This window comes from Euphorbia lathyris, chromosome 8, assembly GCF_963576675.1.
Source record: "Euphorbia lathyris chromosome 8, ddEupLath1.1, whole genome shotgun sequence".
NCBI lineage: Eukaryota > Viridiplantae > Streptophyta > Magnoliopsida > Malpighiales > Euphorbiaceae > Euphorbia > Euphorbia lathyris.
In genome coordinates, this window is record NC_088917.1 from 27,947,530 (window position 1) to 27,966,813 (window position 19,284).

Consider the following 19,284-nt stretch of genomic DNA (forward strand, 5'->3'; position numbering starts at 1 on the left):
AACTCATAACATGTGAAGCGATTGTACTCGAAAATTGTCATATGACGGAAGCCTAAAACAAAACATAAATGGAAATACCAGATTAAACTTTGTTGGACTAACATATGTATCTCTATGAAACCAAACAACAATATATTGATAAGAAAGCATGTTTTAGTACATGTTGACTAGTCGAGGGTTGCAACTATGCTCCGTTCAAAAGGAAAGTTGACGAAATTTTCATTTTCAGTTGCATGAGAGTGAGATGCACCTATTGATATAAGAATATTTAGTTCAAACTAAATGTTTAAACTGATTATGGGCTAAAGCGTTACACAAATGGTCTTGTTTTATAGATCTGGGTTATGAGCTCTAAGTTATGAGTTGTATTCAGGCTGTCAGTTGTCTCCAGATTGTGTGTTGTCTCCAGGATGTAAAGTAGTCAATATTATTATGTCTTGAAATATATGGTGACTCTTGACATGTGGGTTGTCTCTAGACCGTAAAATGTTCACTACAATAATTCACCCATATGGACTCTTTTGAAAAAACAGTTAATATCATTAACTCTTGAAATTTGTGGTAACTCCTGATATATGAGTTGTCTCCAGACTGTAAAGCATTCACTACAATAATTCACCTTTTTGGACTCTTTTAACAAAGCAGACAATCTGATGTTATTATTTCTTGAAATTTATGGTGACCCTTGGCAAACGAGTTGTGTCCGGACAATATAATGTTCCCTACAATAATTCACCCTTTTAGACTCTTTTGAAAAAAAACAGTCAATATTATATTATTATGTCTTGAAATTTGTGGTGATTCTTGATATATGGGTTGTCGTTGGCTGTAAAATGTTGGTATCTAGCAAAGATATATATATATATCTTCGTAGAACCTCACAATACTCAAAAGCAACACAACCTCACAATATTCACAAGCAGACCAACCTCATAATCTCAAACCAAAATGACTTCTGATAGTACTACAGAATATTGGCACAAGTTCAGTGGATGATCGAAATGATGGAGGAGGATGCACAATTGGATCTCTATTTACTTGAACAAGCTGATCATCGATCAGAACCTTGACGGAAGATATTGAAATGTGATAGTGAAGTGTAAGGATATAGAAGCATGTTAGGCAACGCGAAAAATAAAAATTCATATTTTCTTTAACCGCGAATCAATTATGTTCGTTATTTAATGTCATTAAAAGCAATAACCAATAAGGATTTTACGAAATACCTCTTGAAACGATCTACTTTTGGAGGAGCAATTTACTGGAAGAATTCAACCGTGATGTAATGATCCACGTATCAACTCTTGTACAAGCAACCAATGATTAATTGCCTCTAACGGTTATCCAACAAAATACGGACGAATAACGATTGGGTGAAATGAAAGGTTTATGCTTTGAATTTCTTTTTGTGCTAGTTTTTTTTTGTATGTTTCTCTAATTATGGCTTTAAATGAACCGAGCTTTGGCCTGTTCGAGCTCGGCTCGGCAGTTTCTTATCGAGCTCGAGCCGAGCGTCGAGCTCGGTTTGAGCTCAATTTGCTGTTCAGGCTTGGCTCGTTTAGCAGCTCGATTGTTCACGAGCTGCTCACGAGTCGAGCTCGTTTATCAAGCTCACGAGCTTGCTCACCAACAGCTCATTTTATTTGTTCGTGAGCAGCTCATTCGTTATACTCGCGAGCTTTGCTCACGAGCAGCTCTTTTATTTTTCTATGAAAAGCTCATTTCTTGTGCTCATGAACTTTGATCACAAGCAACTCGTTTATTTTGCTCACAAACAAGATCGTTTATGGTGTTCACAAATAAAATAATATCAAATTCGGTACATCAAATAATATTAATTGTATACACATAAAACATCATTTAGTCATTAGAAAATAATATTATAATTGAGCTAGCTCATGAGCTTTTATCAAGCTTGTTCATGAACTTGTTCACGAGCTTCTAATCAAGCTTGTTCGTGAGCTTTCGAGCCAAACTTTGATCTGCTCAAGCTCGGTTCGTTTACAAATCGAGCCTGAAAATCATGCTCACGAGCGGCTCATTAAAAAATCGAGCCAAACGCCGAACCGCTCATGAGCGGCTCGGCTCATTTACAGACCTATCTCTAACTAGTGAAAAAAAAATCTAGCCTCCTATTTAAATATAATTATATAAATATCTGTATTATCTTATATCTAATATATATTAATGCTTACTTTGTAAAAAAACAAAATAAGCATAGCCTAACCCAATAATAAAAGATAATTTATCAATTATCTTTAAGAAAATAGATAAATCGAATACATCTTTTTTTAAGATTAAATCATATCATTTTTCAATTAACAAAGGGCTGAATATTAATTTAGACAGAATTAAGTAATTATATAATTTATTAATCTAAATTAATATATACACGTGTGAGATTCAATACTCTCAAAACTATGACCCATTCAGAATGTGTCGTTCGAAAACAATCTTCAAATTACCATTTTATCCTTCTCCCCATATTTTTGTTGTGTGACCCATCAGCTTTTTACCACAACTAGTAGTTGTTGCAAAATTCAATTGAATTAGATAATAATTTAAGTCTTAAATTTCTATCTATTAATTTATATTATATTAATCCAATCAAGCGTGTAACAGAATGAGTGTACCGACTTAAGAAAGAAGTGTCTCACCCCCCTAGAAACATAAGAAGTCAAGTTGATATTTGACTTTACCTTTCACTGCATAGTTACAGTGTAATTCAATCCTTCGTCATTTATATCCAACTGAATCGCGACTATGGAAAATAAAAGTCACATATACAAATATTTTTGTTTACTTGTCCATGTCGAGAAAAATATAACAATAGTAACTCAAATTAATACGCAATGCAAATAGAAAGGAGACAGATTCAGAGAATGACTTCCCTAACAGAGACGACCACGCAGGTTGGACGGAATTGAGATTCCAATGTCGGATAAGTGAAAAGGAATCGAGAAGGAAGCTTCACGCGCCGGAACATGAGGATAGAGAGAAAGTGTAGTGGTGGCTCGTGAGGCCCATGCGTTGGTCAGATGCCCCCCCCCCCCCCCCCCCGGGCTTGCCGGCTCAACCCTTAAGTAGTATGCTTTTGGTAGTTGACAGTCTCCCATAATTTTAATTCATATTGGTGTATTTGTAACTTTATTACAATATATTAAGATAGTTGAATTGGTTAAGACATTTTTTAATACAATGGATGAAGCGTTCAAACCTCATAAACCTCTTTTTCTTAAACCTTATTATTTTGATGTTCTTTTTACCTTCTTAACCCCTTTGAATTAATTTCTTTTCCTAAATCAATTTTTTATTTTAAAACTCAAAAAACTTAATTTTTGAATTAAATTTTACCTTATAAACATTATAAGAAATTCATCCAAAACAACAAAGTTTTAGAAGATCGAGGCCAACAAATTTTTGTGTGGATTTCAAAAAATTTCACCAACACTACCTTCAGGCTAAAATAGACCCCTAAATATAAAATCCTGGCTCCACCACTGCCGATGAATCAGCTCCGAATCCAAAAACATTAGTTTTTTTTAGTATTATAGTCTGTTTACCATATTCAATTCCGAAAAACTCAACAACTGTTTTCAGTTTCCACAGTATACAAAACTTAAATTTGTGACATTGATTAAGAGAAAAGGATTGTCAACCACTCCATCTGACACCGTATTGATAGTTGCCAATAATTTAATTTAATTTTTACTTTTAATTGTGTTAAATAAATCCATTTTATTTTATTTTTCCCTAATAAGAAACAGAAAATGAAAAACAATAAAATAATGAAACCATAAAGTCAAACACAGTACGTACAATAAGGACGAAAATGAAAACTAACAACAAGTCTTCGGATAAGCGTGTAGATGAACCACGACACGACCCAAACAGAGTGGTTGACTCTCTATTAAATTACTAAAACAAACAATAAAATCCCACTTCTGTTCTGTCTGAATTTTATTACTACTGCCATTCATGTTTTTTCATGGAAGCTCGTTTCTTTGACCAGCTCATCTCACGTTCACCTATCTAACAAACCCCCTTTCTTTTTTTATTATTATTTTTTATTTAATCTTCACATTTCCTCTTTGAAAGCCATCAAATTTATGAACTCGTGCCTTTGAACCGTTGAAAATTCACTTCCAATATTCAATTCTATACATATACCTTTACCAGTTTCATTAATTTTCTTGTATAGAATTCCACACCACTGCTTTGATTTTTTTTCTTCCTCCTTTTCGGCTTTGAAGGTTCAAGTAGACCTTTTTTTATTTTCCCCTTTCTTTTGGGTTGTATTTAAAGGAGATATTGGAGTCAAGTGTCATACTCAACTCACACTTTTGCATCCTGATTGATTGAACCATCCTTCATTCTTTTCCCAAGCTCCAATTCCTCATTTTTAGGTAATGATTACAAGTTTAATTGTTTTAGTATTCTGTTGTTTTTCCCCCTTTTTGGATTAATAATAGTATGTTTTGGCTAAGCTTAGAAAAGAGAGTCTTGGATGCAAAGCATCCCCAAATCCTCTTTTCAAATAGAGGACCGCCTAGAACCATCCTTCCTAGAGTGGATTCTGGTGATTGGGCGACGGACTCCATGCACCTCTCTCCCTCTGCCAGTGGCTAAGGCAGATATATAGGGGCAATGGGGTGTCGTGGCACCCGGACTGCTGGGAACCATCCCCACGAAATTTCATGTAGAGGGGATGTTGAAGGAGTAGATGGTTAACTCTTTTTCTTTGACAGCCTTGTTTTGGTCCTAATAAAATAAATAAATAGTCCATATTATAATGACATTGTTTTACCTTATTGCTAAATTGAAAAGCTACATGGCTCCTTAAATATACGAGTCAATGTTCCTTTTGAGACGAGTTAAACTTTATTTTACGCTCCTATGATCGGAAATTTTTTTGAACTCTCCCCGTGTATCTGTACTTATCAGTCAAAAGCTGGCTCCGCCACTTATAATATTAAATAAATTAGGTGTTTGATGCCTTTGGTTTTTTCCAATTTTGAATTTTCTCATCTGCTAGGCTGCTTCCTTCATTTTGGCCAAAAGGGAGTGAATCTGACTGTAGTTTTCTCATCTATAAAGTTCGAACTTTGATTTTCTTTCTTAAAAATCTTCCCTTTTTCTTCTTCTTAGACTAGTTTACTTCAACCCAGTTGAATTTCATTACAAAAGACTTCATCTTTTTGATAAATCCCAATTTTTCCTTGACCAGGTTCTCTTGTTCAACGTTGGTGACTGAAATTCATATATGGGTTTATCGCTGTCCTTGCTCTATTCAGCCTGGGAAGAAATCGTACGACACAGCTTCTTCGGTTTAACATACAACATTAATCTCTCCCCTAAACGGATCATAATCCCCCTGAGATCAGAAAGTTTCAAGAAAACTACGGATTCAGAATTGATGACAAAATCTGTCAACTCCAAAACACCAACCACAACCAGAAGCAAGAATTCTATAAACAAGAAGAACTGCAAACCGGAAAATGTAATGCTTATCAGAAATTTATCCTTCAAAGATCTAATTCTAGACTCATTCAAGAACACAGATAGTAAATCAGTAAATACTCCGACAAAGCCACCACTCTCTCTTCCTGAACCCGCCATTTTGTTTTCGCCCAGACCAGTGAGTGAGCTAGATGCGGCCGCAGTTAAAGTTCAGAAGGTTTATAAGAGTTACCGGACAAGAAGGAATCTTGCAGATTGTGCAGTTGTTGTTGAAGAACTCTGGTTAGTAATTTCATACTTTCTCTAAATTTTCTGGTTTGGGGGGTTTTTGATTTGTTTCTTAATTTGGGGATTTTTTTAATGTTGATTTTCAGGTGGAAAGCTTTGGACTTTGCAGCTTTGAAGAGGAGTTCTGTGTCTTTCTTTAATATTGATAAACCAGAAACTGCAGTTTCAAGATGGGCAAGGGCAAGAACAAGAGCTGCTAAGGTTGGTAAAGGGTTATCCAAAGATGAAAAAGCTCAGAAATTAGCCTTACAACATTGGCTTGAAGCTGTAAGTTTTCAAACATTATTTTCATAAGATTATGATGATCACTACATTTGATTAAACATCTAATTATCATCCTCTGTATTCTACAGATTGATCCACGACATCGGTATGGTCATAATTTGCACTTTTATTATGATGTTTGGTTCAAAAGCGAAAGCACTCAACCTTTCTTCTACTGGTAAGTACATTGGTTTCCCAGAATTTTCTGAAAAGTCCACAATCATTTGGTCTTGAATCACAGTAAAATTTCTCAATTTAGCGTTTATTGCCTCTCGGTAACTAATTACTTGCCCTGAAAAATGCAGGTTGGATGTCGGGGATGGTAAAGAAGTGAATCTAGAAAAATGCCCAAGAAGTGTTCTGCAACGCCAATGCATACAATATCTTGGACCAGTAAGTTGAACAAAAAGCTCTTGTCTTTATCTTTTGGGGAAACTTTTGTGTTTGTTTGAGTAATGTTTTTTTGTGTAATTTGTATTGCAGAATGAAAGGGAAGCATACGAAGTGATAGTAGAAAGTGGGAGGCTTGTTTACAGGCAAACTAGGAATGTAGTAGATACAATAGAAGGATCGAAATGGATATTTGTACTAAGCACCACAAGGGCTTTGTACGTAGGGCAAAAGAAGAAGGGTGTGTTTCAGCATTCTAGTTTTCTATCTGGTGGTGCCACCACTGCTGCCGGAAGATTAGTCGCTAAAAATGGAATTCTTGAGGCTATTTGGCCTTACAGTGGTCATTATCACCCCACTGAAGAAAACTTCAGGGAATTCATTTGCTTTCTTCAAGAACACAATGTGGATCTCACCAATGTTAAGGTACTAACAACCTAATGATATATGTTCAATTTAATCTGAAATAAACTGCCATTCAAATGATGACACGTTAACACACGGGACCAGTTGTCCCGGACTATAGTAGACATTCTCCGTTCAATGTAGCAATTTTCAATCAAATGAATTGGATGTAACAAGTGTCACTAGTCATGTATGTGCACTTGTCACTTTTGGGCTAATATGACCTTTCAATTTGAGCTCAAAAGACCACAACCTTATAAAAGCTAATTTATCAAATTTTAGTAACTTTAGAATTGAATTGATACCTAAATTTCAATTTGAATTCAAATTTAGGTGTCAATTTCACCTTTATCCAACAACATTACAAGAACTTTGATTTATATTTGCATAATCCTAACAAAGTACCTGATGGCTGATGTTGATCCATTGTTTTCTATGCAGAAATGTGCGATTGATGATGACAGTCCATCACAAGCCGTCCTGGAAGAAGAAGAAAAAGCTGAATCAGTTGATAACTCTCAATCAAATGATGCACAGAAGGTGTTTGATAAAATGCCCACAAAAGAGACTACAATTCCAACAAAAGAAGAATCATCAGAAGAAGAAAGGAAGACAAAGGCATTCGAGTGGCCAGAACGTTTGTCTCGCAAGTGGAGCACAGGAGCTGGACCTAGAATCGGCTGTGTCCGTGATTATCCATCGGAGCTCCAATTTAGAGCTTTGGAACAAGTCAATCTGTCTCCGAGAATTGCCCCTACACCTTTCGGAAACTACGGCCCTATTCCTTCCCCACGCCCCAGTCCAGGGGTTAGGGTTTCCCCTAGACTTCAATACATGGGACTCCCTAGTCCTACTCCTAGAACTCCTAGGACCCCACCCGCAATCTCCGTTACTTGAGCAATTGACTGGGATCATAATAGAATTTCTCGAATACGACACTACTGGTGCTCGTATTGACATTAGTGTTTTAGATGAATAAAGATGGATAGATCGAGGGACTAACCCAACTGTTACGTAATTTTTTCATTTATCCTTTTTATTTTTTCATTCTTTTTCATATTGCTTCGAGTAAAGCAACATTATTTTTGTTGCACACAATTACTGTTGTATACCTTTCTTGTATATACAAAATTGTGTATCCATTAGAAGCATATGTTTCACTTTTATTGTACTTCTTAATTAAACGCTTAATAATCAATTTATTCCTAAAGTTAGTTATATGGTGTATCTTTAGTTTCTTGAACTTACTTAATGCATCCACATATTAAAATAATGAAAGGTTTGAACAACTTAAAACATGTACGAGTTTAAGCAAGTTTAAAAAGCTATTAAATCATTGTAAACATTTGGAAGCTTACATGTTAATTTAATATATCATTATAAGCAATGTCTGAAATTAACAAATAACTTAAAATTCAGATGGCTAATCAATTTCTCTGTTCAAATTCATGAGACCTGAAATGTATTCCGCCTATTTTATTAGTTAAAATGTAACGTGATATTAAAATTATTATGATGGTGCATAGATGACGTAATACGCCAGAAATAAATTTCTCCAACATCTAAACTGTTTTAAATCCTTCATATTTGCTTGGGCTTTTTAGCCTTCCTCTGTAACCCAAAAAAGAAAAATCCTTCCTCTTTGCAAAATAAGGCCTAACTCTCAAGTGGGCTTATATGGGCTTGATCTTTACCAAATGTACTTGCATACATAAAATAATCCATCTTGTACAATAATAATCCAATTTTTACTTCCTTTAAAAAAAAAGTTTTCATCTTTCATTTTACAATCATTCTTTCATCCAGAAAAGTGAATTGAGCTTCATATAATTTGAAAAAAAAAATCTATTTAGCCACTTTAACGTGTTTAAAATGACTAATTAATTCTTTAAAAAGTTACTTCTTAAATTTGTATAAAATGATTTATTATCCATTTGAACATATTTAAAGTATATACATTTTAACATTTTCAAAACGTTTCCTACTCTACCACGTAGATTTTAAAGGGTTAATAGAATACTTTAAATAAATTTAGGGGTAATTGAATATTTTAAAAATATAATGGAACAATTGATAAAAGTACCTGAACTAGAATTGTATTAAACTTTTATAATGGTTCTCCACTTATATATTTATTATTCAAAATAAATTTGTAAAATTTTGTAATTTTGAGATATTAAGACATAATTATGTAATTATTATTATTATTATTTATTGTTATAGAATATTTTTAAATATTTCTATTTTTGAACTAGTTATATATAAAATCCTATAGCCGTATGTATTTAGCACTTAGACCTTGAATGATCAAATGAATTTGGTTATTCACCGTTAGCTTTAGACTTATTAAATTTAAGTCTTTGAATGGTTTGAATCTCCATCGTAGAATTCAAATAAGCCAAAATCTAACAGGACCTAATAAACACTATGGTATCTATCTATTATATATATAAATTGTGGAACAAAAGTAACACATGTCACAATTTTAGAGATTTCGGTAGCTGATGTGGCTAAATAAGAAAGCAGGAGCTGATGTGTCAATTTTTCCAATAAAACGTTTTTCAATTAGTAAATAATTTAATAATTAATTTTCTTCTCTAACTAATCAAATCCTTAAACCCACTATCCCTATCTTTTATCCATTGATTCCTGGTGGTGCTCTAATGGAATCCTAATAGAATTCGTATGTCTATTATCTATCAAAATCTTCCCAAAAAGTCTCCCTAAATTAGCACTATTTTTTTTTATGTCCCAGCACTATTTTTTATTTTCTTAGGGAACATAAACTCCTTCCAAAAGCCGATGTAATTTGAATATTTCAATTGCATGAGTTACTTTGAATTTCTTTACAAAAAGGATTAATATTGACAGTAAACCAATTGAAATATCTAGAGATTGGAGTCAATATGCATATATACAAAAAATGGATGGTACATGGTGTTTTTTTTTACAAAAAAACATTGTTAGGTTTCTGATCTTTCATTTTTTTGGTTCATGAAACTCTTAATCTTTTATTTGGATACATTAAGTCACTGATCATTTATTTTATTTTTTTGTCTCAGTAAGCCCTTGATAACAAAAAAAAGGTAATTTTGAACATAAAATTCGGTTAACAGACTGTTATTCATTGCACATGCATTTGAAATTTGTATTTTTTAATAATTTCAAATACAGATGAAGTTAATAACATGTTTTTAATAGAATTACATGTTTATCTTAATGAGACAAAAAATAAATAATCAGAGGCTTAATGTATTCAAATAAAAAATCAAGAATCTGATGATACTTTTTGCCTATTTTTTTCCAACCCAACAGAGTTTGTGCGAGTAATATATATATATAACAAAGGAAATAAGATGAAATATTTCAAGATATTAAAGCATCTAATTTAAATGTGTCAATTTAATGAACTTTGTAATTTGTTCTCCAATCAGATAATACTGACCCATCTAAGTAAACTACATTTTAGCAAAACTAACTCCTCTCAATCTATCTTAATCTTCTCATGCTAAATTTTCGAGAAAACACTCACTCACACTTAGACCTCGCCATGGGCCGATGAGCCCGCCCGCCCGGCCCGAGTCCAGGCCCATTTAGCCGGGCCTGGACACATAAAATTAGTGTTAGGCCCGGTCCAAGCCCGATTAAGCCCGCCTAGTAAATGGGCGGGCATGTGCTATGTAAATACCAGACGGGCCCGGCCCGACCCATTATATATATATATATATGTATTTATAAATTTAATTATATAAATTAAATGAGTCCATAAAAACCCTACATATATAAATTTATAGATAATTAAATAAGTAATCAGTATTTACAATTTACAATTAGTTTTCTAAGACTTATTAACTATTATGTTTATTATTTTTTATTAAAAAAGTTAGTATTTTATTTTAATTGATTTTTTTTTAATTTAGATATGGGCTTGTCAATTAAATTGGCAAGGGAAGGCTTGCCCCCAATACACCCTTGTGGTGGGACCCCTCCCCGGACCCTCGCTCAGCGGGGACGCGTAATGCGACCGGGCCGCCCTTATATGGGCTTGGGCGGGCGGGCGGGCTTGGGATTCCTTTTTTAGGTCGAGCCCGCCCGAGCCCGAGCCCGATTATATTAGTGTGGGCTTGGGCTAGGCTTGGGCTTATCAGATTTGATCACAAGCCCGACAGGCCCGGCCCATGCCGAGGTCTACTCACACTTTATCAACAACTAATTGTCAATAGAATCCTAGCCTGCAACAATCTCTGCTTCACTCTCTCCGATTAAAACATGATATGATGAACAACTGATAGTTCGATAGAAAACAAACTGTTTTTGTTGAATCTCTAATCTTCCACAACTTCTCTCTTTCTATGGATTTCAAAAACTGCTTCAATTATTAAGCTATTATTGTTTCTCAATTAGGGATTCCATCTATGGTGGCTGAGACTATATCCATATCAGTGACAAAAATCTGCTGGTTCAAAACACTGCAGGAGGACAAAGCCAATGAGAAGGAGAAGAGAAGGAAGAAGAAGGTACGTTTGAAACAGACACCGAAGTCGAGCTTAGTGCTTATTGATGATTCGAACAATGATATTGATCGTAGTGACGATAGTAGTAATTAATTTTCAATTAAATTTATGTTGTTATATGTGCTATTGTTGATTTTGTTTGTAATTTGTATCTAACTTGTGGCTGAGATTTATATTTGGTGATATAGACCTGAAGCTAAGATTGTACTCATTCTCACTTACTTTTAATCTTCTATTAGATACACATGCCAACTACAAATGCAAATCGTGATCTTCCTGGAATTGATCTGCAACTCTTGAAGAGGTAAAGTTTCTCCTATCCATTTTGTAATGAATTTTGTGGATTATTCACTTTTTCTTCCATTTTTTCCTCTTTTGATTAAAGCCACCCTGTTGTTATTGTTGAAAGGTTCTATTTTTATAATTATAAAGTATTGTCTGGGTAAAATAGAATTGCGGGAGAATACAGACTATTCTGATAATTTGCGTGACGTCTGGTATGTTTCATATTATTTTTGCCATTTAGTACAAATAATATATATAGTATATTTGAAATTGTAAACATTTATTCTTAGATGTTTTCTTCAGATTTTGCTAAGTAGTCCTTATAATTGAGAAAGGTCATTTCATTGTTATATTTAAGTGCAGAATGAAATATTTAGTTCTATTTTCACCTTTATTACTTTTTTTTATTAGAACTAGGTGTGGAGATAATAAGACAGAAAATCCCAACTAGGTTGGCACCCCCTGCAGCACTGACAATCTCGAACCTGCTTTATTTTCACCTTTATTACTTTAAATTGAGTATAGAAGTGGCAAATGATTATCAAGGGGGAAAGAGAGGGTATAAATAAATTGATCCAATTTTGTTCTTATCTATTTATTTTTTGTTTTTCAATTTTGTTTATATTGATTCAGTTTTGTTCATATCTATAATTTCACAGGGATGATAACTCTACAAAGCGAAGTTGAGGAGGAAACAATGCTAATCTCAAAGGAAGTGAAATTATTAACTATATGACAGAGAGAACTGAAAAATAAAAACATATGGTCAATATATATTTTTGATTTTGTCATTTAATGAGATAAAAGAAACTTAGATCATAAAATATTTGTCTATTCGTATTATTCTTATTAGGGTAAATAATTTATTTAGTCCCCCTATTTTGAAAAACACATTATAAGATCTATATCTTTTGTCAATATTAAGTTTTTGGTCATTTTATCTATTTTTTTAGATTTTTAACCGAATATATCATAGCTTTTAGGACAACCATAGTATAAGGTTACTATGTTATTTTTTGTCTGTTTATGCTAAATATAACGGTTGAAAATCTAAAAAAATAGACAGAATGACTAAAGAATTAATATTGACAAACGATAGATACTTTATAATATGTTTTTCAAAATAGAAGGACTAAACAATATGTTAAGTAAAAAATAGGAGACTAATAAATTATTTACCTTCGAATTTGAAAACTTCCAATCCTATTTTCCTTTGTAGGAGATATTAGTAATGCTGACTTATATTTTGATGTTAAAATTGAATATTGAAAAGGTAAATAATTGCATATACCATGTTGGAAGCTATAAACATCTTCAAAATTCATGCCAAATTATTATTCCTTTTACTCCTTCAACAACTACCAACACCAAGTCCCAATGTCCATTCTATAACAGGAAAATGGAAAGGATTCCTAAGTAAATATATAAACTTTTTTTTTTTTTGATGAAAATGCTTATAACTTCATTAGATACGAAAAGAACAATTACAACAAAAAATGAAAAAGGTAAAAAACCTTACAAAATCAACAATGGGACCAAAACGACTACAAAGAGCATAAAAAGCCATAAAATGTATAAAATACACAGAAAAACAAAAATACATATACTTCATAGAAATCAAAATCCGTAGAAAAGTAACTGCAATCGAATCTTCATCATTTAGGTCCTTCCGAATATTCAGATCTGAGTCCTTTCTTTTATTGCAACCACGTAGATATATTGATCAATGTATAAAATAAATCGTTTCCGCTCTTGATCATTAATCTTTAAAGTTAAGTATTTATTATAAAATAAATATAATTTCAAAAGTTAAAAGGAAAAAAGTTAAAATATATAATTATATTTAAAATATAATTTTTATTTAAGTTTTAATAATATAAAGTATCTATTATATTTAATTACGTTATTTTAATATAAATATGGAATAATATTAGTACCTTTTCAATTTATATTTTCATTAATTTTTTTATATATTCAATAATTCTTTTATATAAATAGATATATTAGTTAAGAAATATAAAAAAAATTCCGTGCATTGCACATGCTTGAAGCTAGTTTAATAAATATCGAACCGGAAAACTATTGACACATGTTCAATTTAGTGGGTTGAAATTTTTATATTTATATTAAACTTGTGAATTGGAGTTATTCAAATATAAAAGTGTGCCGTAAGTTGAATTAAAATGTGGTTATAATTCTTGAAATAAATTATTGTGATTAAATGAGTTTTATATATGAAGTGAATATTCCTTATTTTCAATCTTTTGAACATTTTGTTATTATTTAAAATTTGATAGCTATGATCAACTCATCATTTGTTTACTTTTACAAAAAGTCCATGCTTCACTTTGTCAAATATATATGGTTTCACAACCCTTTTTTTTCAAATGAATAATGTTTTAAATGGAGAGTTTAGCAATATTAATTAATTTTCAAAAAAAAAAAAAAAGTTCTGATTTTACTGTTTTGAATTCTTTCGTAAAATTATTTATTGTTCTATTTTGCAACTAAATGAATTCATTTGTGTTGGAAAAAATTGAATAAAATTATTTATTAATTTAAATACCAACAAACACCTCCTTTCATGAACAGTCGTGTTCGTACGTGAACAGTCGTGTCTGTCCTGTACAGTCATATTCGTTCGTGAAAAGACATATCCTTTCAAGTTCTATTAATATAGAATGGATTGTCAAATTTACAGATGATGAAAAAGCTGTTGTTGAAGTTTTCCAAATACTCTTTGTCTGTTCACATTGTTCTTGTTTTCCTACTCCGGTGATAACTAGGCTATACACGTTTGAGTTCGCTTGCGTAATCTGTTGTATCCTGGGAGACGATCGTCAATAGCGACGACATCTGTCTTAAGAAAACTACTAATACATGCCTCAGATTTGTCTATCTCTTTCCTTTTAATTTCCAGTCGTACTGTTTATATATTTTTATGTGTTCGTTTTGTTTTTTTGGTTAATCACATCTAACATTTTTAAGATTTCATATTCTATCACAATTTTTTTAGGGTAAATTCCAAAAAAAAAACCTTGTGGTTTGATGTTGTTCCAAAAAAACCCCTGTGGTTTGTTTTTTTTAAAAAAAAGGACTGTGGTTTCACTGTTACCCGAAAAACGGAAAAGGGCTTAACACCGTTAAAAGTGCTGACATGGCAAGGGGTAGAGTTGGAATTTTTTTTTTAATTTTTCTTTTTCTTTTTCTTCTTCTTCTTCTTCCTCTCATCCTCTTCTTCTTCTTCTTCTTCTCTTTCTTCTCTTCTTCTTTTTTCTTCTTCTTCCTCTCTCTCTCTTCTTCTTCTTCTTCTTCTTCTTTATCTTTTTTTTCTTCTTTTTTTTAATATCCAGAATTCTGGAATTTTCCAAAATTCTGGAAATTTTCCAGAATTTCAAGAGAATTCCAGAATTCTGGAAGACGTCTGAAAAGCATGGAAACAAAGAGGTAGTAAACGAAGTTGATCCTCCTGTTCAAACTTCGACAAACAAACAGCGCAATCGCCATTAGAGGTCATCGAACGCCGTTTAATGGAGCTATAAGCGAACACCGGGAGAGAGTCGATGAGAGAGAAGACAGGATTAACCTCAGGCGAAACACGGTTGGAGGAAGAAGTGAGAGCAGCGGCGGATGTTGATATCGTTGAGGAGGTAGAAACGTTGCGGAGACAGCGCCGATTCAGATGACGGAGGAGAAGACAGAGAGAAATTGAGAGAAGGAAATTGATGGAGAGGATTAGGAGAATAACGAGAATGCTTGGTTTCAGATTTTGAAACGGAGAAGAAGAAGATGAAGGATTGGAATTCTGATTCGGATTGTTAATGGTGAATGAAATCATCGGAGAAGAAGGTGGAATCCGAGAAGATGGTAATGTTGCCGCCATTGTTGGTGGTTCAGATCTTGTTCTTTTTTATTTTTTTTATGCATCTTTTTATTCTCTTTTGTTTTGATTGTAATAAAATGTATAATAAAAATATAACTTATAGAAATCTGGAAATTTTCCAGATTTCGACGGAAATCTGGAATTTCCAGATTTCCGAAGAAATCTGGAAATTTCCGAAACTTAAAAAAAAAGAAAAAAAAAGAAGGAAGAAGAAGAGAGAGGAAGAAGAAGAAGAAGAAGAAAGAAGAAGAAGGAGGAGGAGGAGAAGAAGAAGAAGAAGAAAAAGGAGAGAAGAGATGAAGAAGGAGGAAGAAGAAGAGGGAGAAGGAAGAAGAATGAGGAGAGAGAAGGGGGAAAAAATAAAAAATAAAAAAAAAAATCGATTTTCCTGTTTTACCCCTGTGCCACGTCAGCACTTTAACGGTGTTAAGCCCTTTTCCGTTTTTCGGGTAACGGTGAAACCACGGTCCTTTTTTTTGTAAAAACAAACCACATGAGTTTTTTTGGAACAACATCAAACCACAGGGGTTTTTTTTGGAATTTACCCTTTTTTTTATAGAAAAACAATAAAAAATAAGTTGGGATAAAAAAACCACACAAATACAGTACAAGATCCATAAATAAAAGAAAATTCTCATATTGAGTAATAAAAGATATAAAAGGTACAATTAAAATAGAAAGACGGCCGAGTTCGAAACTTTACGTACCCAGTAAGCTTTAATTGTGAGAGGATCTACCTAACTAAAAGTATCTGACAAGTCTCGGGCCTCGAACCGAAAAATCGAATAAACTATAAAAAAAGACGATAAATCTCATACTTCTCATAATTCAAATCTGTAGAAAAGCAGTTGCATGCAAACCAATCTCACATCATTTAGTTTCTTTCAGACAATTGGATTCAAGTCATTTCTAATGGTGTAATAATGTAGATCTATTGTTCTACGTATAAGATAATACCCTTCCAGTCTTGCTAAACCGGAAAAAAAAAAGTATAAATAGAAGATTTATAGTTGACAAATGCAAATCAAATAGAAAAAATCTAACGAGATGTATGAATTTCAACTGAAATGAAAGCACTAAAAACAGAATGAACACTAAAAGTGTAAGTGTTGTGCGGAATTGATGAAAGATAAATAAACAAGCAATCGAAAAACACAGATTTACGTGGTTCACCAACGTTGTGTTGGCTAGTCCACGGGCAGAAGGAGAATAGTATTATTAAGAGGCGAAAATCATATTACAATGATTAGGTTACATAATGGGGTATTTATAATACCCAATCTAACCTAATCCCACTAGGAACCCATGATCCCAATCCAACTAGGAACCCATGATCCCAATCCAACTAGGAATCCGAAACCCAATACTACTCCGAACAGGAAACATGATATACTGATTCAAGGCATTACGATAAATCTCCACCTTGACTTGAATCCTCCTGAAAACATAATACATGCACTCATGACAGTGACAGATGAATAGACTTCTCCCTCTGCCTCAGAGTCGCCCCCACATGGCAACTAATAATCTCTGATGTTTAGCAAGTCCAAACAGTGTTGAAACTTGCTCTATGGAACAGGCTTGGTAAACATGTCAGCCGGATTGTCAGCAGTGCCTACCTTCTTCACCTTGACCCTCTTCTCACTTCTCAGAAAATGATACCTCATATCTATATGCTTGGTCCTCTCATGATGAACCTGATCCTTGGCTAAACAGATTGCACTTAAGCTGTCACAATACACTGTAGCCTGATCATGATGTAGACCAAGATCACTAACCAGTCCTTTAAGCCAAATCACCTCCTTAGCAGCTTCAGTTAGTGCCATATACTCTACTTTCGTAGTAGACAAAGTCACTGTAGGCTGCAAAGTAGCTTTCCAACTGACAACTGAACCGCCAAGAGTGAAAACATAACTAGTCATAGATCTTCTACTGTCAACATCTCCAGCATAATTAGAGTCTGAAAAACCTATCACCAAACACTCTGTATCACCTCCATAAATGAGACCAACGTCAGATGTACCTTTTAGGTATCGAAAGATCCTCTTCACAACTTGCCAATGCTCATTGCCAGGTTCACCCATAAACCTGCTAACAACACTAATAGACTGTGCAAGATCAGGTCTAGTGCAGACCATTGCATACATCAAGCTTCCTACTGCACTTGCATAGGGAACTCGAGACATGTACTCCTTCTCTTCAGCAGACTTAGGTGCAAAAGCAATAGAAAGATGTGCACTTGCAGCACTAGGAGTATCTATGGGCTTTGCGGTAGACATGCCAAATCTTGACAAGATCTTCTAAATATAGCCCTTCTATGACAGAAAAAGTTTTCTTTTGCTTCTGTCCCTGTAAATCTCTATTCCAAGAATTTTCCGAGCTGCACCCAAATCCTTCATCTCGAACTCTGCACTGAGAAGACCCTTCAACCTCTGAATGTCGTGCTTCTTCCTTGCAGCTATCAACATGTCATCTACATACAACACCAGATAGATAAAAGACCCATCTTCCAATTTATTGTAATAGACACAACAATCATATGGGCTCCTGGTGTAGCCCAGCTGCATCATGTAGCTGTCAAACCTCTTATACCACTGCCTGGGAGACTGCTTAAGTCCATACAAGGACTTCTTCAACTTGCAAACATAATTCTCCTTCCTAGGAATCTGGAAACCATCTAGTTGGGTCATGTAGATCTCTTCCTCTAAATCTCCATGCAGAAAGGTTGTCTTTACATCAAGTTGCTCAAGCTCCAAATCCTGATGTGTAACTATAGCTAGCAACACTCTAATAGAGGTGTGTCTGACTACTGGTGAGAATATCTCATTATAATCCACTCCCTCTCTTTGATTGAAACCTTTAGCAACAACTCTAGCCTTATACTTGACTCCCTCTACAGGTGATATCCATTCCTTCATCTTGAGAACCCACTTGCAAGTAATAATCTTTCTCCGTGGAGGTGGTATGACTAAATCCCATATTTAATTCTTATGAAGGGATTCCATCTCATCTCCCATAGCAGCAAGCCATTTCTCAGAATCAGTGCCTGAAACAGCTTCTTAGTAAGTTGATGGTTCACGAGTGTCCACTTCTTCAGCAACCTATAGTGCATAGCCCACCATGTCCTCATACCTCTTAGGTGGCCTAACTCCAACCCTCCTTGGTCAATCTTGAGCTAAGCTAAGATGTGTAGCTTCAGATGGTTGAGAAACTGATGGTGTAGACTCTAGTAGCTCTATTTCTGCTTCTAACTCTTGTTCCTTCAAGCCACTCTCACTCTGTATGACCTGAAACTCCACCTGTTTATCAATGCTATCAGTTTTTGTTGCAGTTGTAGGCTTCATAATGGGGTTAAGCACAGATTTTTCGTCAAAGACTACATTTCTGCTCCAAATGACCCTTTTCTCTGATGGAGACCAGATCCTGAAGCCTTTAACTCCATCTCCATAGCCTACGAACACTCCCTTCTTGGCTCTTGGCTCTAACTTACCCTCATTAACATGATAGTAAACTGTGCACCCAAAAGCTTTCAAATTTGAGTAATCAGCAACCTTTCCTGACCATATTTCTGTAGGTGTCTTGAGTTGTATGACAGTGTGTGGTCTGCGGTTAATCAGATAACATGCTGTGTTCACCGCTTCAGCCCGGAATCTTCTTTCTAACCCAACATTAGAGAGCATGCACCTCACCCTCTTCAGTAATGTCTGGTTTATTCGTTCAGCTACACCATTCTGTTGTGGTGTATTCCTGACTGTGTGATGCCGAGCAATCCCTTCATCCTTATAGAACTGATCA

The 19,284-nt window shown here is 34.1% G+C and overlaps 1 protein-coding gene across 1 annotated transcript; it reads left to right on the plus strand.

The window, feature by feature from the left end:
* Positions 1–4,016: 4,016 nt before the first annotated feature.
* Positions 4,017–8,025, plus strand: LOC136202625 (IQ domain-containing protein IQM1). The gene is made up of 7 exons (XM_065993366.1): positions 4,017–4,406; positions 5,228–5,742; positions 5,835–6,015; positions 6,102–6,190; positions 6,318–6,405; positions 6,496–6,828; positions 7,249–8,025. Exons 2-7 carry the CDS (start codon positions 5,264–5,266, stop codon positions 7,702–7,704), a joined length of 1,626 nt encoding a protein of 541 aa, XP_065849438.1. The 5' UTR covers positions 4,017–4,406; positions 5,228–5,263; the 3' UTR covers positions 7,705–8,025.
* The last annotated feature ends 11,259 nt before the right edge of the window (positions 8,026–19,284 follow it).